This window comes from Thunnus thynnus, chromosome 19 (genome assembly GCF_963924715.1).
Source record: "Thunnus thynnus chromosome 19, fThuThy2.1, whole genome shotgun sequence".
Classification (NCBI taxonomy): Eukaryota; Metazoa; Chordata; class Actinopteri; order Scombriformes; family Scombridae; genus Thunnus; species Thunnus thynnus.
Window position 1 is genome coordinate 8,875,504 of NC_089535.1, and position 25,486 is coordinate 8,900,989.

Sequence of the window (25,486 nt, forward strand, 5' to 3'; positions counted from 1 at the left end):
TTTGAGTACAATTTCATGTTTCTTGTTCTCGCAAGTCCAGTGAGGAGAATTAGTTGTGGTATGGTTAGTTTTCTTATCACTTTCTTTTGTAAAAATCTTGTTCCAACTGTGTGGGTTTTTAGCACATGTTCTATTTTCTGCTTGCTTCTGCTTTTGCTCCTTAAATTCCAACAAATTATGGATTTCATGTGATCCATTCCAGCTTTGATGAGCACCTTCAGGCTCACTGGATAATGAGCACACACAAACGTGGTTGAAATTAATGCAGTTTGAGGCAGTTTCAGGTTTTCTAGATGAATGCCAACATTGGTTTAATTTATGGCCTGTCCAGGAAACCGGTTGCAGATTCTTTGAGGACTTGTTTCCTTGACATCGAATAGTATGAGAACTGACATTCTGGGAAAGGACACAGATAAATGATTGTGAGCACACAATCAGAATCAGAATCAGAATCAGAACCTGTTTTATTAGCCAAGTATGCAATGATACAAAGAATGTGTCTTGGCGTTTGATCCTGGGATATCAAAACTTGAAATGAAATATTGACTGTACAAAGGAAATATGGACTGTGCTATGAACAAAGAAATGAAGTGTATGAAATGTATGAAGGTGACAAGTGCAAAAATTAAATGTGACATGTAATAAAAATGCAATAAATAATTAAATTATTTAACAGTGTAGGTAGAATGCAATGTATAATGTTAAAACCAGTTTGATGAAATATATGAAAGTGACAAGTGCAAGGATTAAATAAGGAATGTGAAATTTAAAGTCCCGTTTGATAACAGTACAGTTCAGGTTATTATGAATCTCAGTCTTTTTCCTGAGGGAAGAAGTTCAGAGAGTCTGTGTCCAGGGTGGGATGGGTCAGAGATGATCTTGTTTCAAATGATGCGCTGCAGCCACTGACTGTCCTCTTCAGTTGCTGCACTGTACCAAACAGTGAAAGATGATGTGAGGATAGACTCAATGATGGCAGTGTAGATAAAAGGCTGCCTGCATCAGGTTGAGCTTCCTCAGCTGCCTCAGGAAGAACATCCTCTGTTGGACCTTCTTGGTCACAAGTATTTGGACTTATGACATAGTCTCATACAGTATTGTGGTTGGTCTTTCTGTCTGCAGTGGATCATCCTTTGTCCATAATCGAAACAAAAAGTATAGGTCAGAGTAGAAGCTAGGCTAATCATCAAGATCCAGAAAGAAAAATTCAGGTCAGGACAAGGTGTTAGTAGGTTCCACCTGCCTCAGGGAACCAGTTTCTGCACCACCCTCTTCTCAAATAACTACAAGGTCTAGCCTTGTTAATGTATTCGGCAGGACTAAATACTAATTGCCAGCAATTACCTGCACTTCCCTGCAAATCCTACAGAGCAGGACGGGAAATAATTAAAACCCTGTGGAGCTTTTGACCATCTGAAGTGCTGTAGAGCAATGTTTGCATCATATGTTTTAGCAGGCATGCAGGGATACACATGCATATTGCAAGCAATGCAGGGGTGACATGATATACATTTCTGCCCTTTGCAGAGATGCAAAAGCTGCAAGCTATTGTGAACAATGCAAGTTTCATAACTTTGAAAAAGAATATTTTACAAATGTTATAGTGATAAACACTGAATGTAGTTCTTCAGGTATTATGCTCCCGCTTGTCCTCCGAGGCTGAATTGAGGAGAGTTGCTGTCCATGGTGCTGAACCTCTTTTTTCACTTTGGTGCCTCCCTGCCTGCATGGCTAAGCTTCCACAGCTGACAGCATTTTTTGGAGAGGAAGTGGCAGGAGAGATAGGGAGAGAAAGTCAGACTGCTTTGTATTTCCATCATGCCTTTTATTTATTAACAAATGAGTGATGTGGTCCTCTGACGCCTATTCTCGGTGCAACGTCTGACTCAATTATCACCAAAACGCAAACAACTAGCCCACCATTTTTTCATTTGTATGTAAATGAAAATGCCAAATGACCCGGCAAAGTGCATTTCAAGGTCAGGGTAATACCAATATGTTGTAGTGCTGCCATTTAAAATAGGGCCGTAATGGTCCAGTCACATTACTGCTGGTGCAACTCAATTTCCTGCAGTGAATACCAGCGTGAAAGGAACTGCATAGTTAGTGTGAACAAGAGGCCAAAATTGGGGGAAGAATGCCTTTTTCTGTCTCTCAGAGGAGAAGATCCCAAATGTTATCTACTCAGAGTAGTACAATTGCAGAATATTGGCTCCTTGTGCTTCAGCACTTTCTCATGGGAACACAAAACTGTCTTAGGAGGCGCACTGATTTTGCCTGCACAAGCGAAACACAATGTGAGCAGAAGACTGACATGCCATAAAAGACTCATATGGTTTCCTTTTATTTTTTACAGAGAAAATTAACTTTTTTTTACTACTATAGTAGTCATAGTCAGATTACTTTACTTATTGAAACCTGAAATTAAGATGAAAATGCAAATGAAGTCACATCTGTTAACAAAATTAAACATTAAGGGGCAAGCTGAGGACCATTAATTGCCAGTTGCACATTTCACTTGAGTCACAGGCCTCTTTTTTAGCGATATCTCCAAGAATCTTTCCCTTTTACTTTATATTTCCACATGGCTCATTGCGGGGGAAGATGGGATCTGCATGTTGAAAATTAGGCCTGTGAAAAAACTTAACCCAAACTATAACCTACTTAACCCACTCAGTTACTTATAGAACTATCTAAATAAAGTATGATCCACAATTACTAGCACAAACCTAAAGTATTGATTAATAATGGTTTATTCATGGCAGACACGCATGTTGTGGAATGAGCACAGCAGCAGCTTAGCATAGCCCACATCCATTTAGCACCTATTGTAATTATAGGGACTGTTTATACAAGCCATGCAACTAGGCACAATGCTCACAAAACTGGGATGCCTGGCCAGTTTTCTCTATGCACAGATTTCACGTCAATATATAAAGAAACTTTACAATTGTTGTCATTGATTCATATATGTGTATAAATGTCTGCTTTAAAAGTAATAGAAAAAAATCACATAGGCCTGGCCACAACTCCAGACATCATGAGGATGAGGAGGAATTTGTGGAGAATGTGAAGAGCATGAAAGAGTTAAACATCAATCTGGAAGTGTGTGGTGAAATGTCAGAGCTGAACTCGGGACAGTTTTAGACTTGAGAATCTAAATTCTCATTGGTTGAAATATTATAGCATGAAATCAGTTAGTGCGTAAAATGCTCTTTGGCTACAGTGGGAACTGTGGAAATTCTAATTATAATGTAGATGTTACTTTTTCTGACAGGCTTAAACTGATTTATAGTGACTCAGTTTACTCTTTTAGTATCTGTTTTACTTATTTATGCTATTCTGGCACCTTTAATAGTGTTCTCATCTGCATTTATTGATGTTTACCAAATGTGTGATATAAGACTATCATTAATATGTATACATGATTTATGAAATATTATAGATTTCCAACAGCACTCACCATTTTTTAAAATGAACAATAGCTCAGAGTTTAGATATATGCTCTGTATCACTCCAATCCTAATACAATTATTATTAAGAATATTTAATAATGGTGACATAAAGGACTTTAAAGGACATGTTTGTTCACTTTTTGCTTTATTTAGGTTTACTGAATATGTACAATACAAAGACTTTTTCACTAAATGTATCTCAAAGTGTACTCTCATATTTTACCCAATATAACAATGTATAACAAGGCAACTTCCAATCTAAATGGACCAAAAGTTGTTCAAAAAGTAGTAATACCCCGTGCTTGTCACTTACAGTCCAAATATGGCCATCCAGACATAATTGGCTGAAAGTTTATATCGAAAGCCTCTGACAAAGTATTTTAAATATGTTCCCAATAAACAAATGCACAGCCAGACATGGCTTAGATGTACTGTCCTGTTTGGCATTACAAATATTTTCCATATTGGATTATTTATTTTATAGGCATAAATTGTAGTAGACTCAACTGGCCAGAAGATGGGCTTCAGTTAACCCTTCAGTTAACTCAGCTCTTCTGTGAACACCTTGACTCTTGAGCCCCTTTAACTTTTTTGCACTTTGTTGATTGTTGCACCACTTTCTTGTTGTTTATGGTACTTCTTATGTACTTGTCTACTTCCAGTTATTTCTTACTTTAATTAAAAAATGAATTAATTAAATTGAAATTTAAAAAAAAAACAAACACTCTGTCTAGCACTGTTTCTCGTTGCACTTGTACCTGGTCAGCTACTTAAGAATTAATACTAGGACTCTTGAGTCACTGTCCTCTAAAGCTTGATTGTCTTACCTCACTTGTAAGTCACTTTGGAGTGAAGTGTCTTGCCAAATGAGGGAATGTAAATGTAACCCTGTTTTAAGGTTACACTGTCAAATCAATAAACCTTTATAAGAGGAGTCTCAATCAATAATCCTGTGATCTGTTACATGCATGATACGAGTCCTTTCAGGTCTGCTGGTGTCTAAAGAAAAACTCAGAATCCTAAAATTGTGACATGCTGGGGATTTTTTATGGGAACCGATATAATGGGAACTGATGGGAAATTTATAACCAGCATTTGAAATTACATTTATGTAAACAGCGAATGTGAAATGACTAAAGGTGTCATCTTTGAGCTCAGATGCCATTTTGTATTTAGAGGTTGAATCACTAGTGACTTTTTAATGTTGTGCAGGTAATGCAGCCTCTTCACTTGGCTTTTAGCAAAGCTTTAAATCACTGTGTTGGTAAATCCAATGTAATTGTGATTCTCGGATGTTTTAATGTTGATGTTGTTGGAGGTTTATGGCCACACCAGCTGGTTTGGTGCAGTTCTTCCTTTTGGGACATATTATATTGCTAAGTTGAATTATTCTTGGCAAATGCATCACCTTTTAGTATATTGTACTGGTATATGTAAGGGATAATGCCCAACAAGGTGTCCATTATCAGGAATTAATGGATGACGGGGAGGCCAGAACTGTCCGACACACAGGTGCTAAATGGACACAATAGTACACAATCTGCAAAATACCTCTTTAGAGGTATTTTGTATAAGTGGTGTACTGACTTACAGGTATACATCTTGTCAGGAACTTTTTCTTGAGGATGCAAGTTGTGAATCCACCAATGTGACAGACTACCAAAACTAAAATGTATATACTGGAATGATACGAAACTTCAATTTTTTATAGGTTTAGGCTTATATCTTCTTTGTAAACCTTGCAATATCAACTTAAATACTCATTTCAGTGAAGGGTCACAGGGCATGAACTCTAATTGAGAATATAAACTGAATGTAAGAAAAGAATAATTCTCTTTTCCTGGATTTTGAATGTTATTTTTAATGTCTGTATTGTCTGAAATCAATTTTAAAACACACCACAAACGGGGATACTCTTTACAAAGGCGATCTTTATAAAGGTGGTGGTTGTTGTTAAGTTGTAAGTTTGTTCAGTACTTTATCCTCATATGAAAATACAGATGAGATCGATGTCTAAATGACCCCCAAAACACTGACATGTGACCTCATGGAAACATTATAGCTGCGTTTTAGAAGCATAATACAGATATTACAATAAAACTTTAAAATATTAAGCAGATATCACGTCAAAAATACACTGGAAATTGTAAGATAATGTAAGTTTTTCCAACACAACAGTTGATATCAGACTCTGGGATGCTATACTTTTTTAAAATATATTTATATATATGCATTTTTGTTATTGTAGCCTACACTAAATTGTTCCCAGAAATGCCTGATTTAAATAATCATTATAGGCTTGACTATTTAAAATTTGACATTTCACTGTGTTTTTTTAAAATAATAATGTGAAATATGGTCATACAAAACGTAAGCGAACATATTTTCCGGGTAAAAAGGGTGATGCCATGTTTGAAAGGGTCCACGCTTGGCTGGACCCAGGGTTTAAGGAAGCTTGTCCGCCCGGCCGGCAGTCAGAGGGGGACTCGACGGCGAGAGCTTCGGGAGGTTGTGTGAGCCGGTGACGGACGTCGAAATATCTCCACGACGGCTCACCTAGCATCCTAAATCAACGCAGCAATGAACAAACTCTTTCTGTAGCGGTCGTTTTGTGTCATATCCAGGTGAGTTAAACTTGTGCACTGTCTGGTTTGCGGCTCTAGCTGTGTGAAAATAGCCGAGGCTAGGAGTGTACGCTGTGGCTCAATACAAAGCCTTTCTTTGCGGGAGAAAATGCCGGGGCTGCAGCAGCCGGGAGGCCCGCCTGTGTCTTTCAAGTCACCGACTAGCCGCGGTTATCCCTCCAACGTATCGCACCATCTCGCTCTTCTCTCCTTAAAATGTAACCTTTCTGTGTTATACACTACCTTAACTGGACATTACTTACGTTTAACGCGTTTAACAACCAAACGCGGTTGGTTTTTGACAACCGTGGCCGGTACCAAGAAACATGGTTGCTCTGCGGAGTCTCCTAGCGCTGCACGCCGGGCATCGGTGCAGTCCGCGCCGCTAGAGGGTTACGGGGATAGCCGGGGTTGCTGTGTTGCAAGCAGGAAACAGTCCCGGGTAAAAAAAAAAAATGCACGCAACAACACGTTTCGTTATGTAATACTGAATTTGCGACTCACTAATGTTGGCACGTCTGTCTAAAACTTTCTTTGTACACATGATATGTCAAACTAAGTTGGCATACGTTTTCAGCTCGGTTTATGTGCTTTTTTTGGCATTTATCCGCGGGGCGTCTACACTCGTTACGTGAGGTTGTTTTCTACCAGTTATAATCTGTGATGAGTATGTTTCAAAGGTGGGTATATAATCTCTTGGTGTCAGGCTATAGTCGGGTTGCCCATTCGCCCCTGCAGGCTGCACACTGAGCCAGAAGGGAGGATTTACATTTTTGGTGGGTACAGGCTAGCAGAAGCTCCTGCATAGCGACTCCTCGGCGGGGTTAATGTCCTTTCGACAGCTTGTTCGTGCAGGCACCACTAGTGGCTGTTGCGGGGTGTAACTTTGAGCACAGGACAGTCTCATAGCAGTCCTGGTTCAAAATGCTACATTATCGGGGGTGATATTTGTGTGCAAGAATTGGTAATTAGAGGACAGCTTCACAGTTTTTTCCAAGTCTGTCCTAAAACAACAGTCAGGTGCCCAAATCGACACTGACAGATGTTTTACTTGCTGTAATAATTCCTCCTGTTCATACTGGCCATCAAGAGCTGCCTTCATAATGCACTTTCAATGTAAGGGTTGGTGGACAAAATCCACAGCCCTCCCTCTATGCAAAAAGTTTATTTTAAGCTAATATCAGGCTTCAGCTGTCCAAATTGGTCAAATCAAGTCAATATATTTCAAAGTTGTTGTCATTTTAGTGCCACACTCCCTTCCACTGCAGCTGAACAAGAAAACACTGCCCATTGAGACCCAACGAGAGTTTTTTGTTTTTTTTTTTAACTAAAAAGACTGTTACTGTGGAAGATACCCAATTATTTGACAAACTTAGGCAGCTGAAGCCTCATATTATCTTCAGATACACTTTTGAAAACATTTTTGCTCAAAATGAGCACTGTGGATTTTGTCCCCCATCACTTACAATGGAAGCACATTTAAAGGGGATCTTCTAATGGTCAGTATGAACAGGAGGAATTATTAGGCTACAGCGAGAAAAAACTGTTTCAATGTTCATATGGGCACCTGATTGTTGTTTTTAAGACAGACTTAAAAAATTGTGAACCTATCCTTATAATCCTCCCAAATACACATGTTTGCACCATTTCACAGAGCACAACTAAGATGCAGTCTTGTAGAATATGTCTAACTCATGTCAAAGAACATAACTTTGTGTTTATAACATGCAAAACCCAAAATATATTCACTAGCAGTCCATAATCAAGATGTACGAAACTAGGCCTGCAACTAACAATTAGGCTATTTTAATTACTTATCAATCTGCTGATTTATTTCCACAATTAATCAATGAATCATTTGGTCAATAAAACATCAGAAAATGGTGAAAAACACCCATCACAACATCCTGAATTATAAGGTGACATCCTCAAATGTGTTATTTTATCCAACCAACAGCCAAAAATATTAAATTTACAGCAATATAAGACCAGGAAAAGGAACAAATTCTCAAATTTGAGAGCCTTGAACCAGCAAATGTTTGGCATTTTTGCTTGAAAAATTCCTCAAACAATTATTTGATTATCAAATTAGTTGCAGATAAATTTTCTGTCGATCAACAAATTGGTTAAGTGACTAATCATTGCATCTCTATATTAAACCCAGTGGTGGAAAGTCATTAAGTTTCATTTACTCGAGTACTGTACGTAACAGTGCAGTGTGTAGAATTTAGTGGCATTTAGCAGAGCAGACTTGACCTGAAAATAAGAATCGTGTTTTCGTTACCTTAGAATGAGTCCTTTATATCTTCCAAGGAAGCGGGTCCTCTTCTACAGAGCCTGCCATGTTGTACCGCCATGTTTCTACAGTAGCCCAGAACGGACAAACAAAACACTGGCTCTAGAGAGGGTCTTTCACGTCTTTTACGAGTTTTACGGCCACCGCAGGTTCTCCTAGATGCTTGCCAAGGCAGGGGGAGGAGTTTCAATTGGTTGCAATGTGCAACCTCACCACTAGATATCACTAAATGCTACATACTGATCTTTTAAACAGTTAATTTGTTGTTATTTGAACTTGTCTTGAATATTTCCAGTTTACCTCTGCTCTATGGCATTTCAAAAGGGAATATTGCATTTTTTACTCCACTACAGATGATCTGAAAGAAAGCTGGATGCAGATTAAGATCTATAACGGTGCATTGTTGTACAATTATTATTATACAATGTAACATCAAATAAAAACAGCTAAACTACATTAAACCCCAGAGTATATTAAGTAGTTAAAATCTGCTCCACCCTCACCTGCTACAACATTAAAATTGATTCATCAGTAATGATAATCTAATAATACAATGTGTAATAACATGACACAGAGGTGCTATTCTTCCTGCCTAAAGAGTACTAAGAGTTATCATTTTCATTTCATTATCATTACATTTACAGCATAACATCATTGCATTTGTGGATAATACTTCTGTACTTCAGTAAAATCTTCAATGCAGGACTTTTACTTGTCAGGGACTATTTTTACATTGTGACACTGCTGAGTAATAGATCTGAATACTTTTGACACCACTGATTGGACTCCAACCTCTTCATGACCTGACGTCTTCTACTATTTATTTGGTATTGAATTACACAGCAGGATGTGTGCGCAGTAAGAGCTGTCCATCAAAGAGTAAACGAAGAGCGCTTAAACAACCTCCAATGCAGAATTAAAATTGAGGGAGTGGAACAATTGGATAAACAGGATAATTTAACACCATTCATTTGAGTGAGTGGATTCAGTAATGACAGCTTTGGATTCAGGATGGCAGCTGTATTAAAACACAGCTGCCACACTCACTGACACTCCTGGTGCATACATAACCAGACCAGCCACAACAACCTGTAACTTCAGGATGCAGCTATGACAATAATTGAGAGATTAATCGATAATGAAAATAATCATTAGTTGCAGCCCTACCACGATACCCAATGGGCTCAATAAATTAATATCTGCTGTTCCTAAATTGATACAGTGGGATCTGTGGACCTCTATTGGCACACACAAAAGTGATGGTTTTATTTTGCCACTGTAATCTTAGGAGGACTACAACTAACGATTATTTTCATTATCAATTAATGAGACAGTTGTTTGTCAGTTAGTCATTTGGTCTATAAAATGTCAGAAAATGGTGAAAAATGTCAATCTGTGTTTCCCAAACCCCAAGATGACGTCCTCAAATGTCGTCTTTTGTCCCAACCGACCGTCCACAACCCAAAGATATTCAGTTTATAAGTTTATTTTTTCTTTAAAAAAATGTCCCAAAACAATTATTAAAATAGTTGCAATTAATTTTCTGTCCATTGACAAACCAATTAAATGACTTCTCATTGCGGATCTAAATCTTAGCATTAGGAGAGCATGTATAAAAGTGACCTGAGATCATAGATTTCTTTCACCTTTTTTATTATTTGGAGTTGATCTGTGTTTAAAGAGCGTACCTTAATCAGCTGAAGTGGATTGTTTAACAACTACACCAGAACAGTTCCTAATATTTCTTTCTTATTTTTTTAAACATTTTCCACCCAAAGCCACAATCGAATCATCAAAGAGGGAAACAATGAACTAGTCCGAGAGTGAGCTGCGATAATGACGTGTGCAATGAAAAATCATCATATTTCATGATAGAGTGGAATATTGTTTTGAAATGCAGTTGTATTTTCTTTCTTGGAATAAAATGTATTAACGCTCCAACCAGAGCTTCAGGGAATCCCGTAGGCTGGATTAATAACCGAGCTAATTGGGCAACAGCCCTGATGTCTCAGACCCTCAGGGGCCCGAAGGCCCCAGGTTCATTGTGTGGCAATTACACTGTGGAAATTTGATTTATTCAGATATAAATTAAATTATAAGGGCCTAAAGTGTCTCTTGCATTTTTAATCTCAATCTAATCCTAATCTGTTTCTAATCCTAATCCCTGTTTAGTAGGGGGATGTCAAAATCAACTTTTAATACCTTAGTTACAGTTGACCTTATGTTTATGTCAACCTTGGCTTGTTTCACTTTGTGTGTTGATTGCGTATTGGACTGTCATTTTGCATTTGTTCATCTCGAAGCAACTGTAGAACACATCTGCAGGTTTTTGCGGCCATCGGAAAACTTGCTTCTTTTGGCATGCTCCAAAGTTTTGGCTGGAAGACCTGAGTTTATCTGCCATAATTTGTCAGAGCTGTAATGAAGTCCATTCTTTCCCTCAGAGTGACAGAATGTTGATGCACTTGAACTCTTCAGTTCTAGTGGTTTCATACTCAACAGATTCCCTGTAGTGTTTTGGTGTAGAACTGAGAAATCACTTTTATGCACTTGACTTGACTAGAAAATGGGTCCAAAACAAGACTATGAGGAGGCATTGGACATGCTGTGCATGGCACGCAAATGTCTCAAGTCTCCCAGAAATTCCATGAACCGCCAACAAATGAGCACCAACTCCTGCACCCCCAAGCAGCAAGGGAAATCTCCCAAAACTATGCAGCACCATTACATTTACATGATAACACAGTCTGCATAAGTGGTGCAGGGTGGTTGCAATGAGTTCCTCCACTGGATGGCAGCAGTGCGCTGACAATGCCCATTCAGTTCGACATTCAGGATGTGTAGATGTGTGCTTTGAGATCTATTTTGATCAAATATCACTTGTGTGAATTTGACTATATTTCCAAGTTGATGTGCATATCTTCTTAATTTAATTAAGTCAAATTGTAGGCTATGCGACTGACAATTGTTAGTATGGAGGTACTTTTTTATTTTACAAAAAGTCATGTTTTCTTTTGTCAGAGTAAGAGCTCAACAATAGTGGCAGACATAAATTGCAGCATCTTTAATACTGAAAGATTAGTCCCTTAATTGACCAGTTAATCAAATGAATTGCACTAGTCAACAACAATTTTTGTAATTGATTGTTAGTTATTTATCAAGGATAAATGTCAAACCTTTACTGGTTCTAATACTTTAAATGCTGATTTTCTTTAGATTTTTTAGACTGTTGGTAGAACAAAACAAGCAATATGAAAACCTTATATTTTTGCTGTGGGCACATTCACAATGTTCTTACATTTCATAGAATAAACAATTATTGTAAAAATAATCAGCAGATTAACTGATAATGAAAATTGTGAGTTGCAGACCTCATTTTGTGTGGCAGTAGTCAATAGTAGTACTGAGCTACCTGAAACTCCCCTGAAACATCCCTCAAATCTTCCTGAAATAAATTCTCATAGTTCAAGATGTCCATGCATGATTAGTCAACATGTAAATTTAGACACATTTTTGTGGGTGGGCCCATTTGCAATATTGCAGCTCTCACAAAACACCACAGATCTGGCGTGTTGATACAGAATGACTATGCCATCAAAATATTTTTACATAATCACATAAAAATTCAACATATTGGGGCTTTAATTTTCAGTGCAGTTTGACTTACCTGTCTCTGTTTGTTTTTTCTCACAGATTGAACAATGTGATTGTTCTCGGAGGCAGCCGCACTCCTATGGTCCAGGACCTCACCTTACTTCACTAGAATGTACTTGATGAATGTACCTCCTGTCGCAGCGACTCACACAGAATGGAGAAAATGTGGCCCACCTGGAGGCTATAGCCTTCCAATCTGCTTCAATGACTCTGACACTGAGTTGTCCACCAGAGGCACACCTATCTCGGATAAGGTCCAGATGATCATAGAGAGTCTAAGGAGCACCCAGTCCTCACTCGAGATGGGCGACGAGATCGAGGGAAATGTGCTATCAGGACAGGAAGGTCATCCCCAAGTCTGCAAGGTTGCAGTGGGTTCTTTTGTAGGAGCCAAGTCCAAAACTAAAGGTCCCACTGAAAACCAGCAGGCAGGTGTTTCCTCTCCAATCAACCATGAGAGCAGTGACTCTGACAGCGATGATTCTGTGGACAGAGGAATTGAGGAGGCAATACTGGAATACCTGAAGGAAAAGGATGATCACAAACGCAAGGCGGAACCATGCACCACTTTCCTCCAAACATCCAAAATTCCCAGGAAAAACCCACCTATTCCTGAGGTTTCCAAACAGAACTCTGACAGCAATACATTTTTGATTGCAAGCAACCAGTTTCCAAAAAGTGTCAAAGCTGAGACCCCCACAGCACCAGCTGTCATACCTATAAAAAAGTATATCAAAAACAAGGCCTTTCTTAATGACAACACAGTTAAGAAATTGGATTCAAATAAATCAGCCAAAAGTTTACAATTGGCCAAAGAGCAGGCAAAGAGCCCTTCAAAAACAATCGACCTCCTTAACAAAATAAAGTCCCCAGTCACAGTTAAGGAGGAGGAAGATTCAAATGATTCCAGTAGCGATGATGGCATCGAGGAGGCCATTCAAAGATACCAGTTGGAGCAAAAGGAGCAGCAGAACAGAAGGGAAACATTCAAGTCGCCTGCATTCGAAGAGGAGTCTGACTCTACAAGTGATGATGGGATTGAAGAAGCTATTCGCAGCTACCAGCTTGAGCAGCTGAAAGAGAAGAGCGTCCTGAAACCGTTCTTACACAAGCAAAAACCCATAAGTAAGTCATTAATACAGGCTGTTGGAAGTACAAGCACGGAAAACATGAAGAAACACAAAGTGAGAAAGAAAAAGAACAGAGCAGAGAGAGAAGTGAAATCTGTTCTACCTCCATCTGTTTTCATTCCCAAGAACACACTTTCTGACAGCCAGAGAGGTAAAGGGAATGGATTACTTTCACTGAAAGTTGAAAGTTTTAAGGAGCAACCTACGCCTGCTCCTCCAAAGGCCAATACAACTGCAGAGCTCATGTGTGCTGAGGCAATATTGGACATCTCAAAGACTGTTATGCCTGTGACCTTCCAACATAGTGTCGGCCTGAGCAGCTGTGCCCGCAACGAAACTTCCTTGCAGTCTTCACTTCCTGACAACTGCCCAGATGATGAAAGTGACGAAAGCTCTATTGACAGTGAAGATGGGATTGAGCAAGAAATCAGGAAATTTCTTGAGCAGAAGGCACAGATGCACAACAAGCCACCCAGCTCTGCTGTGACTCAAGAGCCAAAAAGTATGAACGAACCAGAGAAGATGAAAACAAAACAAGTTGTAACCCAAAAGAAACCTCCAAGATTGTCCTTGACACAGAGAAGAAAACACAAAGAGGAAAACCGTAGTGTTTCCAACGCATCAGGGATAGATGATGTTAAAGATACAGCCCCTAAACCTTTACATGAGCATAGACAAGAATCAAGCCCATTGGTATCTTCCCAGAGAAGTCAAACACAGCCAATAACTGGATTACACAACACAGATCAAAGTGGAGACAAAAGCAGCTCACTTGACAGTGATGAGGACTTAGACACAGCTATAAAAGACCTGCTCAAGACAAAAAAGAAGTCAAAGAAAAAGACAAGAGACTTAAAGCGGAAATCAAGGAAGTGCCTCAAGGAGGAAAAACCACTGCTAGCGAATGCTTTACAGGCCAAAAAGTTAAAACCTGATCCTATTTCCAAGCGTAGTGCTTTGAAAAAGGTTCAAAAGAGTAAAGATGACATGAGAGACAAGTCTACATTGAGTAAAAAGACAATTTTGCAACATAAACAAACTAGCAAGAGTAAAGAGCATAACATGCATGAGGATGAAACAGAGAAATTGAAAGGGACTGAGGGTCAAGACACCCCACTGCTATACAATGCTCAGACTCAGACAGCTCTTCAGATAAAGGAAGACAGCAGTTCAGTAGACAGCGATGATAGCATTGAGCAAGAGATCAGAAGGTTTCTGGCTGAAAAGGCCAAAGTTTCCACTGCAGAGAAAAGTAAAGACGGAGAGGTGTCAAGGAATGGTACTGTCATGGTTGGTACCCCACTTCAAGATGAAGACAATAAACAGGAAAATCAGCTGGCTGAAATTCCAAGGAAAAGTATCACTCCCCTTTCTGGACGATCTCCACTGAGTAGTCCCGAAAGTAAACCACCTCAAGATAGGCCGCAACTTCCAACGCCACTGAGTCTGCCGCCAGACAACTCTATCTATTCTGTCAGTGCACAATCATGTCTATCCTCAGTCCAGTCCTGCAGCCCCAGTCTTTTGGAGCCAGCAGACGGGGCAGGGGTTGCTAGATCTGAGCAAAGGTGGCCTTCAACTGGGAGAGGTGATATCCAGGATGTCACTCCACAGACGGAGAGAGTTCGGCCAGTTTTGAATCCCAACATTGCTCATTCTCGCTCTGAGTCAATCAAGTGGCGCCAGAGCCTTGGACTCCCCACTAGTGACAAAAGGACTCTCAGTCGAACTCCATTCCATATCACCTCGTCTAAAATCAACGAGACTGCATCAGAAATTCCTCCATATCAAGGTCGGGGCATCGACCTCAAATCGCAGACTCCAGTCACTGTTTGGTCCTCTGCAAGGACCAGCAGAGCACCTTTCACCTGCTCTACAGAGAAAACTGTAAATACCACGTTTCGACCGCCTGTTTTGAATCTTTTTTCCGCTGCCAGGCAGCTCCCAGGAATGTCATTTACACGGAGCTTTGCGCCTGGCCACAGTTCGCAGTGCCCTATAGAAGAAGAAACAGAGAGTATGGTGCACATGTCTAAAGACAAGAGCGTGTTTGTCGAACTGGAATCTGATAGGACCAATCATGTCCAGGTCAGAAGCAGGGAAAGGAGCGAGGGAAAGGAGAGAGCGAACTTGCTAAGTGAGATAAAAAGAGAGGGCGAGAGCATGAAGATAGATGATAAAGAAGTACATCCAGAAAGAACAGAGGAAGAATTTATAGATGAGGCAGATTGTGAGTCAGACAACAGGAGAAATCCAGAGAAGAAGCAGGGCTTTTCCACATTGTAAGTATTTCTTTGGCCACTATGTCGCACATAGCATCATAATCCAATTTCATCACTTGATTGTGCCCTGCTAATAAATATAATGTAGGTTATGATCAAGTTCATTTATAGGCTCTAAGGGAATGTTTGTTGATAAGAAAAACGAAAACAGGCATTTTTAAAATGTGTTTGTACATTTATATGGCTATGTAACACAACAGCAGCATCATGAAACTTTTTTTTGTGCTCTGAGATTAATTCATATCACTGAACCTTTTGAAAAGCAATACGGTGACATTTTGGCTCAGGAGGCAGACTGGCATGAAAATTAACCTCTTAATATGATAAAATAAAGGTTAAGGCCAAATGCTTAAAATTAGGATGTATCTTTTTTATGTAGTGGGACAACACAATGAACAAAGTTCATCAGAAAAACACTTGCTGTTATCACATAACCTTACGCAATTTACCTGAGATAGGTTTACTTTAAGTGGAAGACCTTTTTATGTGCAAAAGTTAAAAAGTCTTTATTGCTGATGTTATTGTAATATGTTTCCAACACTGCCTTCATGAAGGGTATTTCAGTAAAAACCCCAAAACACAACATAGGCTATATTGTACAATTAGATTCGATCCATTCACGTTCAGCTGTACAGCTTGGTGTGAAACAGACCGGTTCAAATACTATTGGATAATTAATCAGCAGCTATTTTTATCATCAGTTAATTGTTTCAGACATTTTTCAAGCCAAAACACCCAACATTTTCTGGTTTCTGCTTCTCAAATATCAGGATTCGCTGCATTTCTTTGTCAAATAGCAAATTGAATATTTTGGGGTTTTTTGACTGTTGGGTCAGCCAGAACAAGACATGAAGATTATGAGAAATTGTGATGGGCATTTTTTTACTTTTTTACATTTCAAACAATCAGTTTGAATAATTGGCAGATGAATCAATTCTTAAAATAACCTTTTAAACATTATTAGCTATGTTATAAAAACTTATGTAACGTGATTATATTTATCAAAATAATATGAATTATGTTAGAAAATTAGACAAGTTAATAGAACGAGACCAAAGCACGAAAACCAACTCGTCATTTTAAACTGGTTATTTTATCACCCAGCACTTATCTCTTTCTAAATTCTGAAGTCTTTCACTGATCGATTTTGATGACTGAAACTCTGACCAGACTGCGCTCCTGGAATATTCATTCACCCCCACAACTTATGAAGCATAATACATTTTGCTGTGACTGAACCTGCCCAGTTGTCAACCATTTACTTTATATACACTCTTTAGTTGTGGTTGCTGGTGTGGTCAGCCCATACTTTACTCTTACCTCCCCAAGTAGTACCTTCCATCCAACTTGAAAAATGTGTCTTTACTTCATCCCTCACCCCAAAGAACATTTTTTTCATCTCACACTGCTGGAGCTCTAAATCAGTCCCTTCCTTTTGTGCTTTTAATGATGATTATTTCAGAAAATTTCCCCTCTCACCTCACCTACAAATGCAGGATCGCCTTTTTAACTTTTGCACATAAAGAGTAAATAATCCAGGGTACACTTCTAAAACAAGTTCTTCCCTTCACCCTCAGTATATACCTTTTTTTTTTAGGGCAATTTCAGAACGACAGTCGGTACTGGAAAACCAAAAAACCAAGCAGGGATGCAATCTTGTATCCTTTCAAGTACCACAGAGATATTAATATACTACATTTCCCAACATTATTTCTTTTTCAGACACTGAGCCCTTAGTTCACTGTGTGGTTTAAATTCATACATTTTTAATAATCAGTTGTCAGTGAAAGCCACTACAGCAGTCTTGGACTTCTGACCTCTATGACTGAAGTGTTATTCCAGATGCCACAGAAGCCACACATTTACTCGTCTCTGTCGCTCTGTCTTACTAGACTTGATATTTAGTGTGTTCATTTCTTTCTGTCATGTAAAAGTTTTCTTGAATTTCCTATGTGAAAAAAAAGGCTATTTATTTTTGTTTATCAAAAAAAAAAAAGTTACTGAACATGCTGTGCATTGCCAGGTTTTGTAAATATTTTGTAAGAGGTGTTTTCTTTTCTTTTACTCTTTCAGATAAAAAAAAAAAAAAAACTTGCTGTGTCTTTTAAGTGCATCTGTGTAATAAAGAGTGGAATCAAAGCAACAATGTGTCTTCTTCGTTAATAATATATCATTTGTAATATTGGAACACTCCTCATGGTGATTGAAAATCTACCGTCTTTTAATTAACGAGCTATACTCACCGGCTTGAAGATGGTCTATGAAATGAATGACTGGGGAGTGGTCTCATGCATGTGCTGCTCTGCTTTGCCCAGGTCTTTGTCCAGTGCCATTGACCCTGGCATCACCTTCAGACCTTGCATAGCTCTTACCACAGAGGAGAGAAGCAGGACGTTCAACAGGAAGTACCTGACTGATAAATACAAGAAGGTACCATTATGTAGAAACAAGACAGAGTTTGCACCGCTTCACTACTTGTATCCCTTTAAATCATTCGATGACATGTTAGCTACACTCACTGGTCAATCATTTGCAAGAAAACTCAGAATATTTCTTTTACTTTGGCTCTCGAATCCAGAGATTGTGAAATACTGTATTGCACAATGTTTGCAGGCGACAGCTGCTCTGAGTAGTGTTTTCGTGCAGAAGAAGACTGTGCAACATGTCAAAAGAAAGCTTCAGTTCATTTCGGTGAACAGGTACGTGATCCAAATGGTTTTATCTCCACAAGCGGTCGCAGTAAAATAAGACTATTTTCATCTTTTTCAGGAGAAATGAAGCGCCGACCCTGCACAACATAAATAAATAAAAAGTAATTATGCATTTGAAACATTCATGTGTTTGATATTACAACATGAGGGCTGTTTTTGATAATTATTTTGAATTTTGTAAAGTTTTTGTTTCCGTAAGGTTGGATGTTTCAGGATAATGGCAATTTTTCATTTTGGATTTGACCTTTTTTAACTTTTTCTTTTAGTTGGGATTTTGGAAAAATCGTTTATGCCATGTTTTGTAATGTTACAATTTATATATTAAGGACATTCTACAAAATATATAACATTAAATGGCAGAAAGTTTTTGTTCAAATAGATGAGGACAATTCTTTGTCTTTTTTTCCCCTTGTTTTGAACCATTAAGTGAACCCTAAATTCCAGGAACTGCCTGAATATTCTGCCATTTTTCTTGACTTTATTGTCTTATTGTTGTTGTTTCTTTTCTTGTTGCTCTTGAAAAATCAGAGTTCAGAGAGGTTTCAGGCTTTCAAGTTAGTTGCAGTTCTTAAAAACTCATATTTGCTCACCCTGTACCAGAGAGATAGCATCAACATTTTGTCATAATACAGCTGTTGTTATTGTAAGAAGAATATTTGTTCTATATAAGGAGATGTTGCGTAACATTAACACTTGTAATGTTAGTAGGATTGTATTTATAAATAAAATTGTTAAATGAAAAAAAAATCACTTGGGCTCATGGGTATTGTAGTCTATGATAGAAAACTGCCACAACAGTACTTACTACACAGCAATTCATGAACTACAAACTGACCGCAGAATATTTTATTTTTATTTGTGCAGAATATGCAAACAAGAGACATTTATTAAGGAATGAGCTGGGACATAAAGGGATTAAACACATGGACCTTAAAACAATCTTCACAAACAATCTTGGAAATTCTGGTTTGAAACATATCCTTACCTTTAAAAAAAAAAAACATATTCTTAACTTAAACCAATGTCTTTCTTGAGTTTCTGTAAATAATGATTAGTTGGACAAAAAGGATTTTAAAAGATATCTTGACTTTGTTAATTAAAAAATAATGTATGCAGCAATAGCCAGACTCTTTCTCAACAAATATATCCAGTAAATGTGGACCAATATGATAAAGCAGGGGGTGTACTTATGATGTCTTGTTGAAAAAGTTGATGGATTGTTTTATTCTTAATGTGTTCACTCTATGCTATGAGGAACAAGTTTTCCCAACTTGTTTCAAAGACAATTAAGAAAAAAGTTGGTGTTGAATAAATTCAACATAATTATAGTGTTGACCATTTTCGTTAAATAACTGAATTAGCAATGAAATATTATATCCTCCACCTGTCTTCAAGACACAGGACTGATGGCAAAAATATAAGGAATATGTAACACAACAGTAGGTGGCGATAATACTTCGGCTGGCTGCTATTAAAACCAAGAAGAAGAACTACAAATACGCATGCGCACTTTGCTGACCTTCTGGGGTAAGCAAGTAAGCATGGCAGCCCGGACACTGATGAAAGGTATCTTTACATAATTATTTTTAATTGTCCAACGCAGTGAATATTTTGTGTTTATGTCACAAGTGTTAGAAATAACGGTGACATTGTTTTGCATGTAATTGTGCTTGTAATTCTAACCAAGAAAACTAGCAACTTAGCTTACAGCTAGCGTAAGTAGTAGCCAGCTGGGTACAAGTTAATATCAGTTATTTAACCGATATTTGTGTCTCATATTAAGGACTATGGGGGCTACGGCACTCACGGGCTGCTACGATCGGGTTTTCCTGTGGTGGACAACATTATACGACCGCAGCGTCCATCAAACCACCTCAACTCCAAACTGACGATGTTTCAGGTGAGCTAACAGATGTAGCAGCATATGATATAACGTTAACTTACTTGGTACTGTGTTTTGTCTTCAGACTTTGAACAATATTATTCCTATAAATATAAGTACATTCACTCAAATACTGTACTTAAGTACAATTTGGAGGTACTTGTACTTTATATGAGTATTTCCATTTGATGCCACTTCCACTTTTAAGAGGGAAATATTGTACTTTCTACACTACATTTATTTGACAGCCTTAGTTACTTTTCAGATGAAGATTTGACACAATGGATAATATAACAAGCTTTTAAAACACAACATATTGTTAACGATTAAACCAGTTGTTTCCAACCTTTTTAGCTTTTGACGTCTTACTAAAAGCAGTGTGTAGTCGGGGTCACATTTCAGATGTCTATGAGTTGTTAACAGCTCCACCAAATAGTGATTTTTCCCTCTAAACTTCTCACATGGTTTAATTTCAATAAATATTCAAATCATCCAGTATTTCACCAAAAATCAAAGATTAGAGAAAAAGTCCTAAAACTGAAAACAGATTTGTGTATCAGAACTTTGTTTTTTCTTCTTTTCTCTCCCATTAATCATCTCACGACCCCTCAGATTTATCTGGTGACCCTTTGGAGGGGCCCGACCCCTAGGTTGGGAACCACTGGACTAAACTAGCTAACCGTATATGAAGTAATTCGATATAGCTCCACAACAACAGTAACATGCTGCTCTAACACTGATGCTTCAGTATTAATAATCTAATGATGTCATATATAATAACATATCAGTCAGAGGGACCAAACCACTACTTTTACTACAGAACTTTATTTACATTTTGCTGATAATACATGTATTTTACTTGAGTATGATTTTTCATGCATGACTTTTACTTGTAATAGAGTATTTTTACATTACTGTATTGGTACTTTTATTTAACTAAAGGATCTGAATATTTCTTCCAACACTTTCTTACACACAGAAAAAATTATGAGCCTGCCACTCCAGAAGCCAGACTTTTTCCGTGTGTCTGAGCTCTTCTCGTTGAAAGACCTGTTCGACGCCAGGGTGCATCTTGGTCATAAAAAAGGCTGCAGGCACCGGTTGGTATGACTTTTGTGTGTCACAGGGATTAGTAGTCATTAGAGACATAGGGATGGGAATTTTTGATATAATCTAGACCTGCCACTATTACTCAATTACTCCATCGATATAACAATTAATCAGCAACAATTTTGATAATAGGTTAAGCTATTATTTAAGTAAAAATGGCATAAATTCACTGGTTCCAGCTTCCCAAATGTGAATCTTTTATGGTTTTCATACTACTCTATGATAAACTGATTACTTTTAGGTTTTGGACTATGTCAAGTCAATTTTATTTGTGTAGCCCAATATCACAAATTGCCTCAGGGGGTTTATAATGGATTCATTATGTATATGAAGAATGCGATCAGGAGGATGACGACCTCCATCATCATGGAGACTTGGGAAGACGACAGACTACACATGCACACTGAGGAAACTCATATCACACCATTGACATACACAGAGGAAGAAGAGACAAGCTACCACACACTAGGGAGACAGAAAGATAATATATGTACAGTACATGTTGTGTTTTACAGCTTTTGCTGAAATACCCCTGATGAAGGCAGTGATGGAAATGCACATAAAAACTCTTGGTTGCTTTGGCTGCAAGTTTAGGTTCAGTATCCTGCTGCGTTGTCTAATTTACGGGCTAAATCTCATTTTAATTTATGACTTCTTTAACCTGACGGTAATTTGCTTTTTCTTAGGCTTATGGAGCCATACCTTTATGGCTGCCGTTTGGACCATGATATAATCGACCTCGACCAGACCGTGGAGCATCTTCAGCAAGCCCTGAACTTCACCGCCCACATAGCGTACCGCGGCGGCATCATACTGTTCATCAGCCGCCGGCGTCAATTCGGCCACCTGGTGGAGAGCACCGCTAAGGACTGTGGAGAGTACGCCCATACGCGGTACTGGCAGGGTGGCCTCCTCACCAACGCCCCCACCCAGTACGGCCCAGGAGTCCGCTTACCAGACCTCATCATCTTCCTCTCCACTCTCAACAATGTGTTTCAGCCACACGTGGCCATCAGAGATGCGGCCAAGATGAACATTCCCACGGTGGGTGTGGTGGACTCAAACTGCAACCCCAGCCTGGTGACGTACCCCGTGCCTGGGAATGATGACACTCCAGCTGCCATGGAGCTGTACTGTCGCTTATTTAAGATGACCATTAGCCGTGCCAAGGACAAAAGAAGACAGATGGAGCTACTGCATGGCCTGACGGCACCCTCCTCACCAAACTCGTGACATAACATATTCTTATAAAATAAAAGACATTCAATAACGCAGTTAAGAGTCAAGACTGTCTGCCGCTCCCCTTCATCTTGCATCTGCACTTGGAAAAGATCCGATGTTTGTGTTCAGGGCCGCAGTGCTGTCTTGTGTTACGGATGAATGTTGTGTGTACGTCACTCATTAATGAATCTTGTTTCTGTAACATATGGTCTTTCTCATTTAATATTTTTCTTACAGTATATCTTTAAAGATGCATTGCAACTGTGTCCACATTGTAACTGCCGTGCACCGCTGATACAAGAATGACTTTTTACATGGACTGCCATATTCTGACTTTTGACAATCTCATTTAGACAGGACTTTGTGTTACTGTTGCATTCATGTTCACAATCCCAGGCTGTAGAACATAACCCAAACTAAAATCCTTTTCATGACAACGGAGTGTCAAGTCTCACTCTTATTTTCCTGGATCTAATCTTCCTGTCATGTTGCCACTGTGGTGTACTATTGAGGTTAATGTTTGTACATATTTTGCAGGAAACACAGTTTAAACCCAGTCATTTTCTGGCAAAACATAATAGTGGTTTTAAATGGTAGAACATGTGTGTACTCTAAGTGTTGCAGCTTGTCCCAAAATTTTATGAAGCTTATGATAGACAGACTGCTCCAAGGAGTGTGTAAACATCTTCTAATGCCTTTTGAGTAATCTGGCAATTTTGACATACTTGTAGCCTTGATACACTTTATAAAGTGTATTCTGACAATGACCCTATTCCGCTTCAGGGAAATTCATAAGCAAACAACGCTTCATCATTCAGGTTGTTGTTCTTCTAATTGGATTAATATTCATATGTAAACATAGTGTTTGGATATGAAATTTCTTTCCACAAGCAAGAGGAAAAGCACCTCTGCTAAAGGTCTTCAAGATAAACAAGCCGTGCAGTTTCTAATAAAATATGCATCACACAGTGTTGTCATTTCTGTTCATCTTACTGATTTATTTCAGTAGAAAACTAATGGTTTGAATTCTGGAGATAATTAATATTCCTTTGTTTTTGTATAATATATTTGTTCAATAGCTCTTTTTTTCCGCCAATTTCGTGGTTGAACAGACTCAGCTAGACTAATACATTCAGTTCAACTGAGATCTTTATTGTCTCACAAGAGGAATTTCTTTTTTGCAGCAAAGGCAGCACAAAACATTAAGTATAACTGCAATAAAAATACATGATCGGATCTTATTTACTGAGAAACTCTCAGATTGTGCAATGTACAGTATTAACTTGCATGGTAGACCCATACTAACAGTACGACTTTATTAAGAAGTCTCAGTAAATTTAAAAGAAAACAACTTTTTTTTTTATGGCACCACCACTCCATTATGTGTTTTTCACAGATTTACAAGAACAGAGGACAATGACATACAGTATAACACCTATTATTCCACTGTAGGCTGTTTGTGAACTACATGAAGTTTTGTCGCTCTCACTTCCTGTAGCAAAGAGCAGGACCCCCAGTGATCCCACAATAAGAAACTCATCAGCTATGAGCAAATCATCTTATTCATATTTGTCCTGCTGCAACCAATTCAAGGACTTCCTCTGAGTAATCCTGAGTTGTTTGACAAATACAGGTCTTGTCAGTCCAGGAAGGGGATTTCCTCTTGTGCAATCCTTCCCAAGGTTTCTTCCAGTTTCGCTTGTTAAAAAGTGTCATTTGAAGTTTGTCCTTGCCCGCTTGGGGAGGGAATGTCCTTACTACTTGGGTGTGGCATAACTTTACTACATGAATTGTTCTGTTCTCTTATATCAACAAAAAACAAAGTCATATTTCATTTCCTCAACACAAATTGAATTCTCAACTAATTCAGAGTTTACAACACTCAAGGAACAAGAAATGCCACTTAATCTAGTCAATACTCCACTCCACTTCTCTGTTTCCTATTCTATTTCTGGGATGAGGTGCTTTATCTTCTACTTCTCTTTTAGCACAGTGTGGAATTTGACTTGTGAGATGAAGGATTTTCAACTGATACAGGCTATGCCCATTTTTGCCTGGAAATATTCTCTGCCATTTAGGATTTTTGCTTCCGTTGGTACATATTTCACCTAATCTTCACCAAACTTGGTTAATATCATATTTAGATGACCCTGGACAAAACTTATGAGTTCACTTCTGGGTGTCACTTATCATTTGTCTGTAATTGGTTGCCAAACTTTTGAAGGTGTGGATGATGCCCTTATTGGGCCAGAACTTTCCAGTGTTAGATTGGATTGCAACCTAATTTGGGAATGTTGTACATAAAACAACACTGCACAAGTGTGTAACATTTGATATAATTCTACCCACAGTAAAGTAACATTGTAACATAATATTTCTTCAATTCTGTTGTCTTTAATAAAATGAAATTTGGTACACAAGGTCTCCATGAGAATCTGCACGGCATACTGAATCATGGCACCGATAGCCCTACCCTGTGGTCTTGAGTAAAATACCACCATACTAATTATTAACTGCAATATCTCTTAAACGTAATATACCATGGTAACCAAATTCTGCAAAGTTGTATAGATGGGGATGCTGAACAAGTGTGTTGTATTTTCAACAATGCTTTGCAAGTTATTCCGGCTGTCAGCATGTAGCCCACTTTTTTAGGTAGTCTGCCAACTGTAGGACAATGCAGGAGATATCTAACATTTGGTGTCAGACTGTTTTCAGTCGTTGACTGTCTCAAGTCTGTGATCCCAGAGGACACTTATATCTCCCCTGGTGATTCTATGTTGGACCTGAACTATAAACTGGACTTTTGCCTTTGGTCTGATTTACGGCAAGTGACACACCTGCTCAGCTGGACTGAGGTCAGGTGATGACAATGCCAGTGGAGAACATTACATATACAGCAGAGTAAAGTCCATCTGAATGATGGACTTTACTCTGCTCTCTACTTATCAGCTGCTAGTTTCTTCTGGCTGTTTCCAGGTTATCCTGGTGCAGTCACTGGATGAGTTTATGCATCAGCATACCAATGGAGGTCCCACACCTGTCAAATAGGACACATGACATTTATTATATTTATATTTCTTTACTTTGCAGTCTGCATGCACAAAAACAATGCTGGTAA

At 38.5% G+C, this 25,486-nt stretch overlaps 2 protein-coding genes and 1 long non-coding RNA gene across 3 annotated transcripts; 2 read left to right on the plus strand and 1 right to left on the minus strand.

Annotated features, from left to right (window-relative positions):
- Nucleotides 1–446: 446 nt before the first annotated feature.
- On the minus strand, nucleotides 447–6,990 carry LOC137171384 (uncharacterized). Its single transcript, XR_010924752.1, has 2 exons — nucleotides 6,343–6,990; nucleotides 447–1,745 (listed from the first exon to the last, which is right to left on the minus strand). It is a non-coding gene; the product is annotated as an uncharacterized lncRNA (long non-coding RNA).
- Nucleotides 5,882–20,052, plus strand: ppp1r26 (protein phosphatase 1, regulatory subunit 26). The gene is made up of 6 exons (XM_067575382.1): nucleotides 5,882–6,079; nucleotides 12,069–15,441; nucleotides 17,757–17,871; nucleotides 18,055–18,140; nucleotides 18,211–19,718; nucleotides 19,936–20,052. The coding sequence occupies exons 2-5, from the start codon at nucleotides 12,140–12,142 to the stop codon at nucleotides 18,248–18,250; spliced, it is 3,543 nt and encodes a 1,180-aa protein (XP_067431483.1). The 5' UTR covers nucleotides 5,882–6,079; nucleotides 12,069–12,139; the 3' UTR covers nucleotides 18,251–19,718; nucleotides 19,936–20,052.
- mrps2 (mitochondrial ribosomal protein S2) lies at nucleotides 19,655–22,377 on the plus strand. The gene is made up of 4 exons (XM_067575244.1): nucleotides 19,655–19,687; nucleotides 19,936–20,052; nucleotides 21,040–21,134; nucleotides 21,831–22,377. The coding sequence occupies exons 1-4, from the start codon at nucleotides 19,655–19,657 to the stop codon at nucleotides 22,375–22,377; spliced, it is 792 nt and encodes a 263-aa protein (XP_067431345.1).
- The last annotated feature ends 3,109 nt before the right edge of the window (nucleotides 22,378–25,486 follow it).

What these genes read in the sequence shown, in the direction of transcription:
- ppp1r26 (XM_067575382.1), top strand. Translation starts at nt 12,140, where the DNA reads ATGTACTTGATGAATGTACCTCCTGTCGCAGCGACTCACACAGAATGG. An exon ending in TGACTGATAAATACAAGAAG is followed by an intron (nt 17,872 to 18,054) that starts GTACCATTATGT and finishes CAATGTTTGCAG; the next exon opens with GCGACAGCTGCTCTGAGTAG. An exon ending in CAGTTCATTTCGGTGAACAG is followed by an intron (nt 18,141 to 18,210) that starts GTACGTGATCCA and finishes CATCTTTTTCAG; the next exon opens with GAGAAATGAAGCGCCGACCC.
- mrps2 (XM_067575244.1), top strand. Translation starts at nt 19,655, where the DNA reads ATGCGCACTTTGCTGACCTTCTGGGGTAAGCAA. An exon ending in CCAAACTGACGATGTTTCAG is followed by an intron (nt 20,053 to 21,039) that starts GTGAGCTAACAG and finishes CTGCCACTCCAG; the next exon opens with AAGCCAGACTTTTTCCGTGT. An exon ending in AAAAAAGGCTGCAGGCACCG is followed by an intron (nt 21,135 to 21,830) that starts GTTGGTATGACT and finishes GCTTTTTCTTAG; the next exon opens with GCTTATGGAGCCATACCTTT.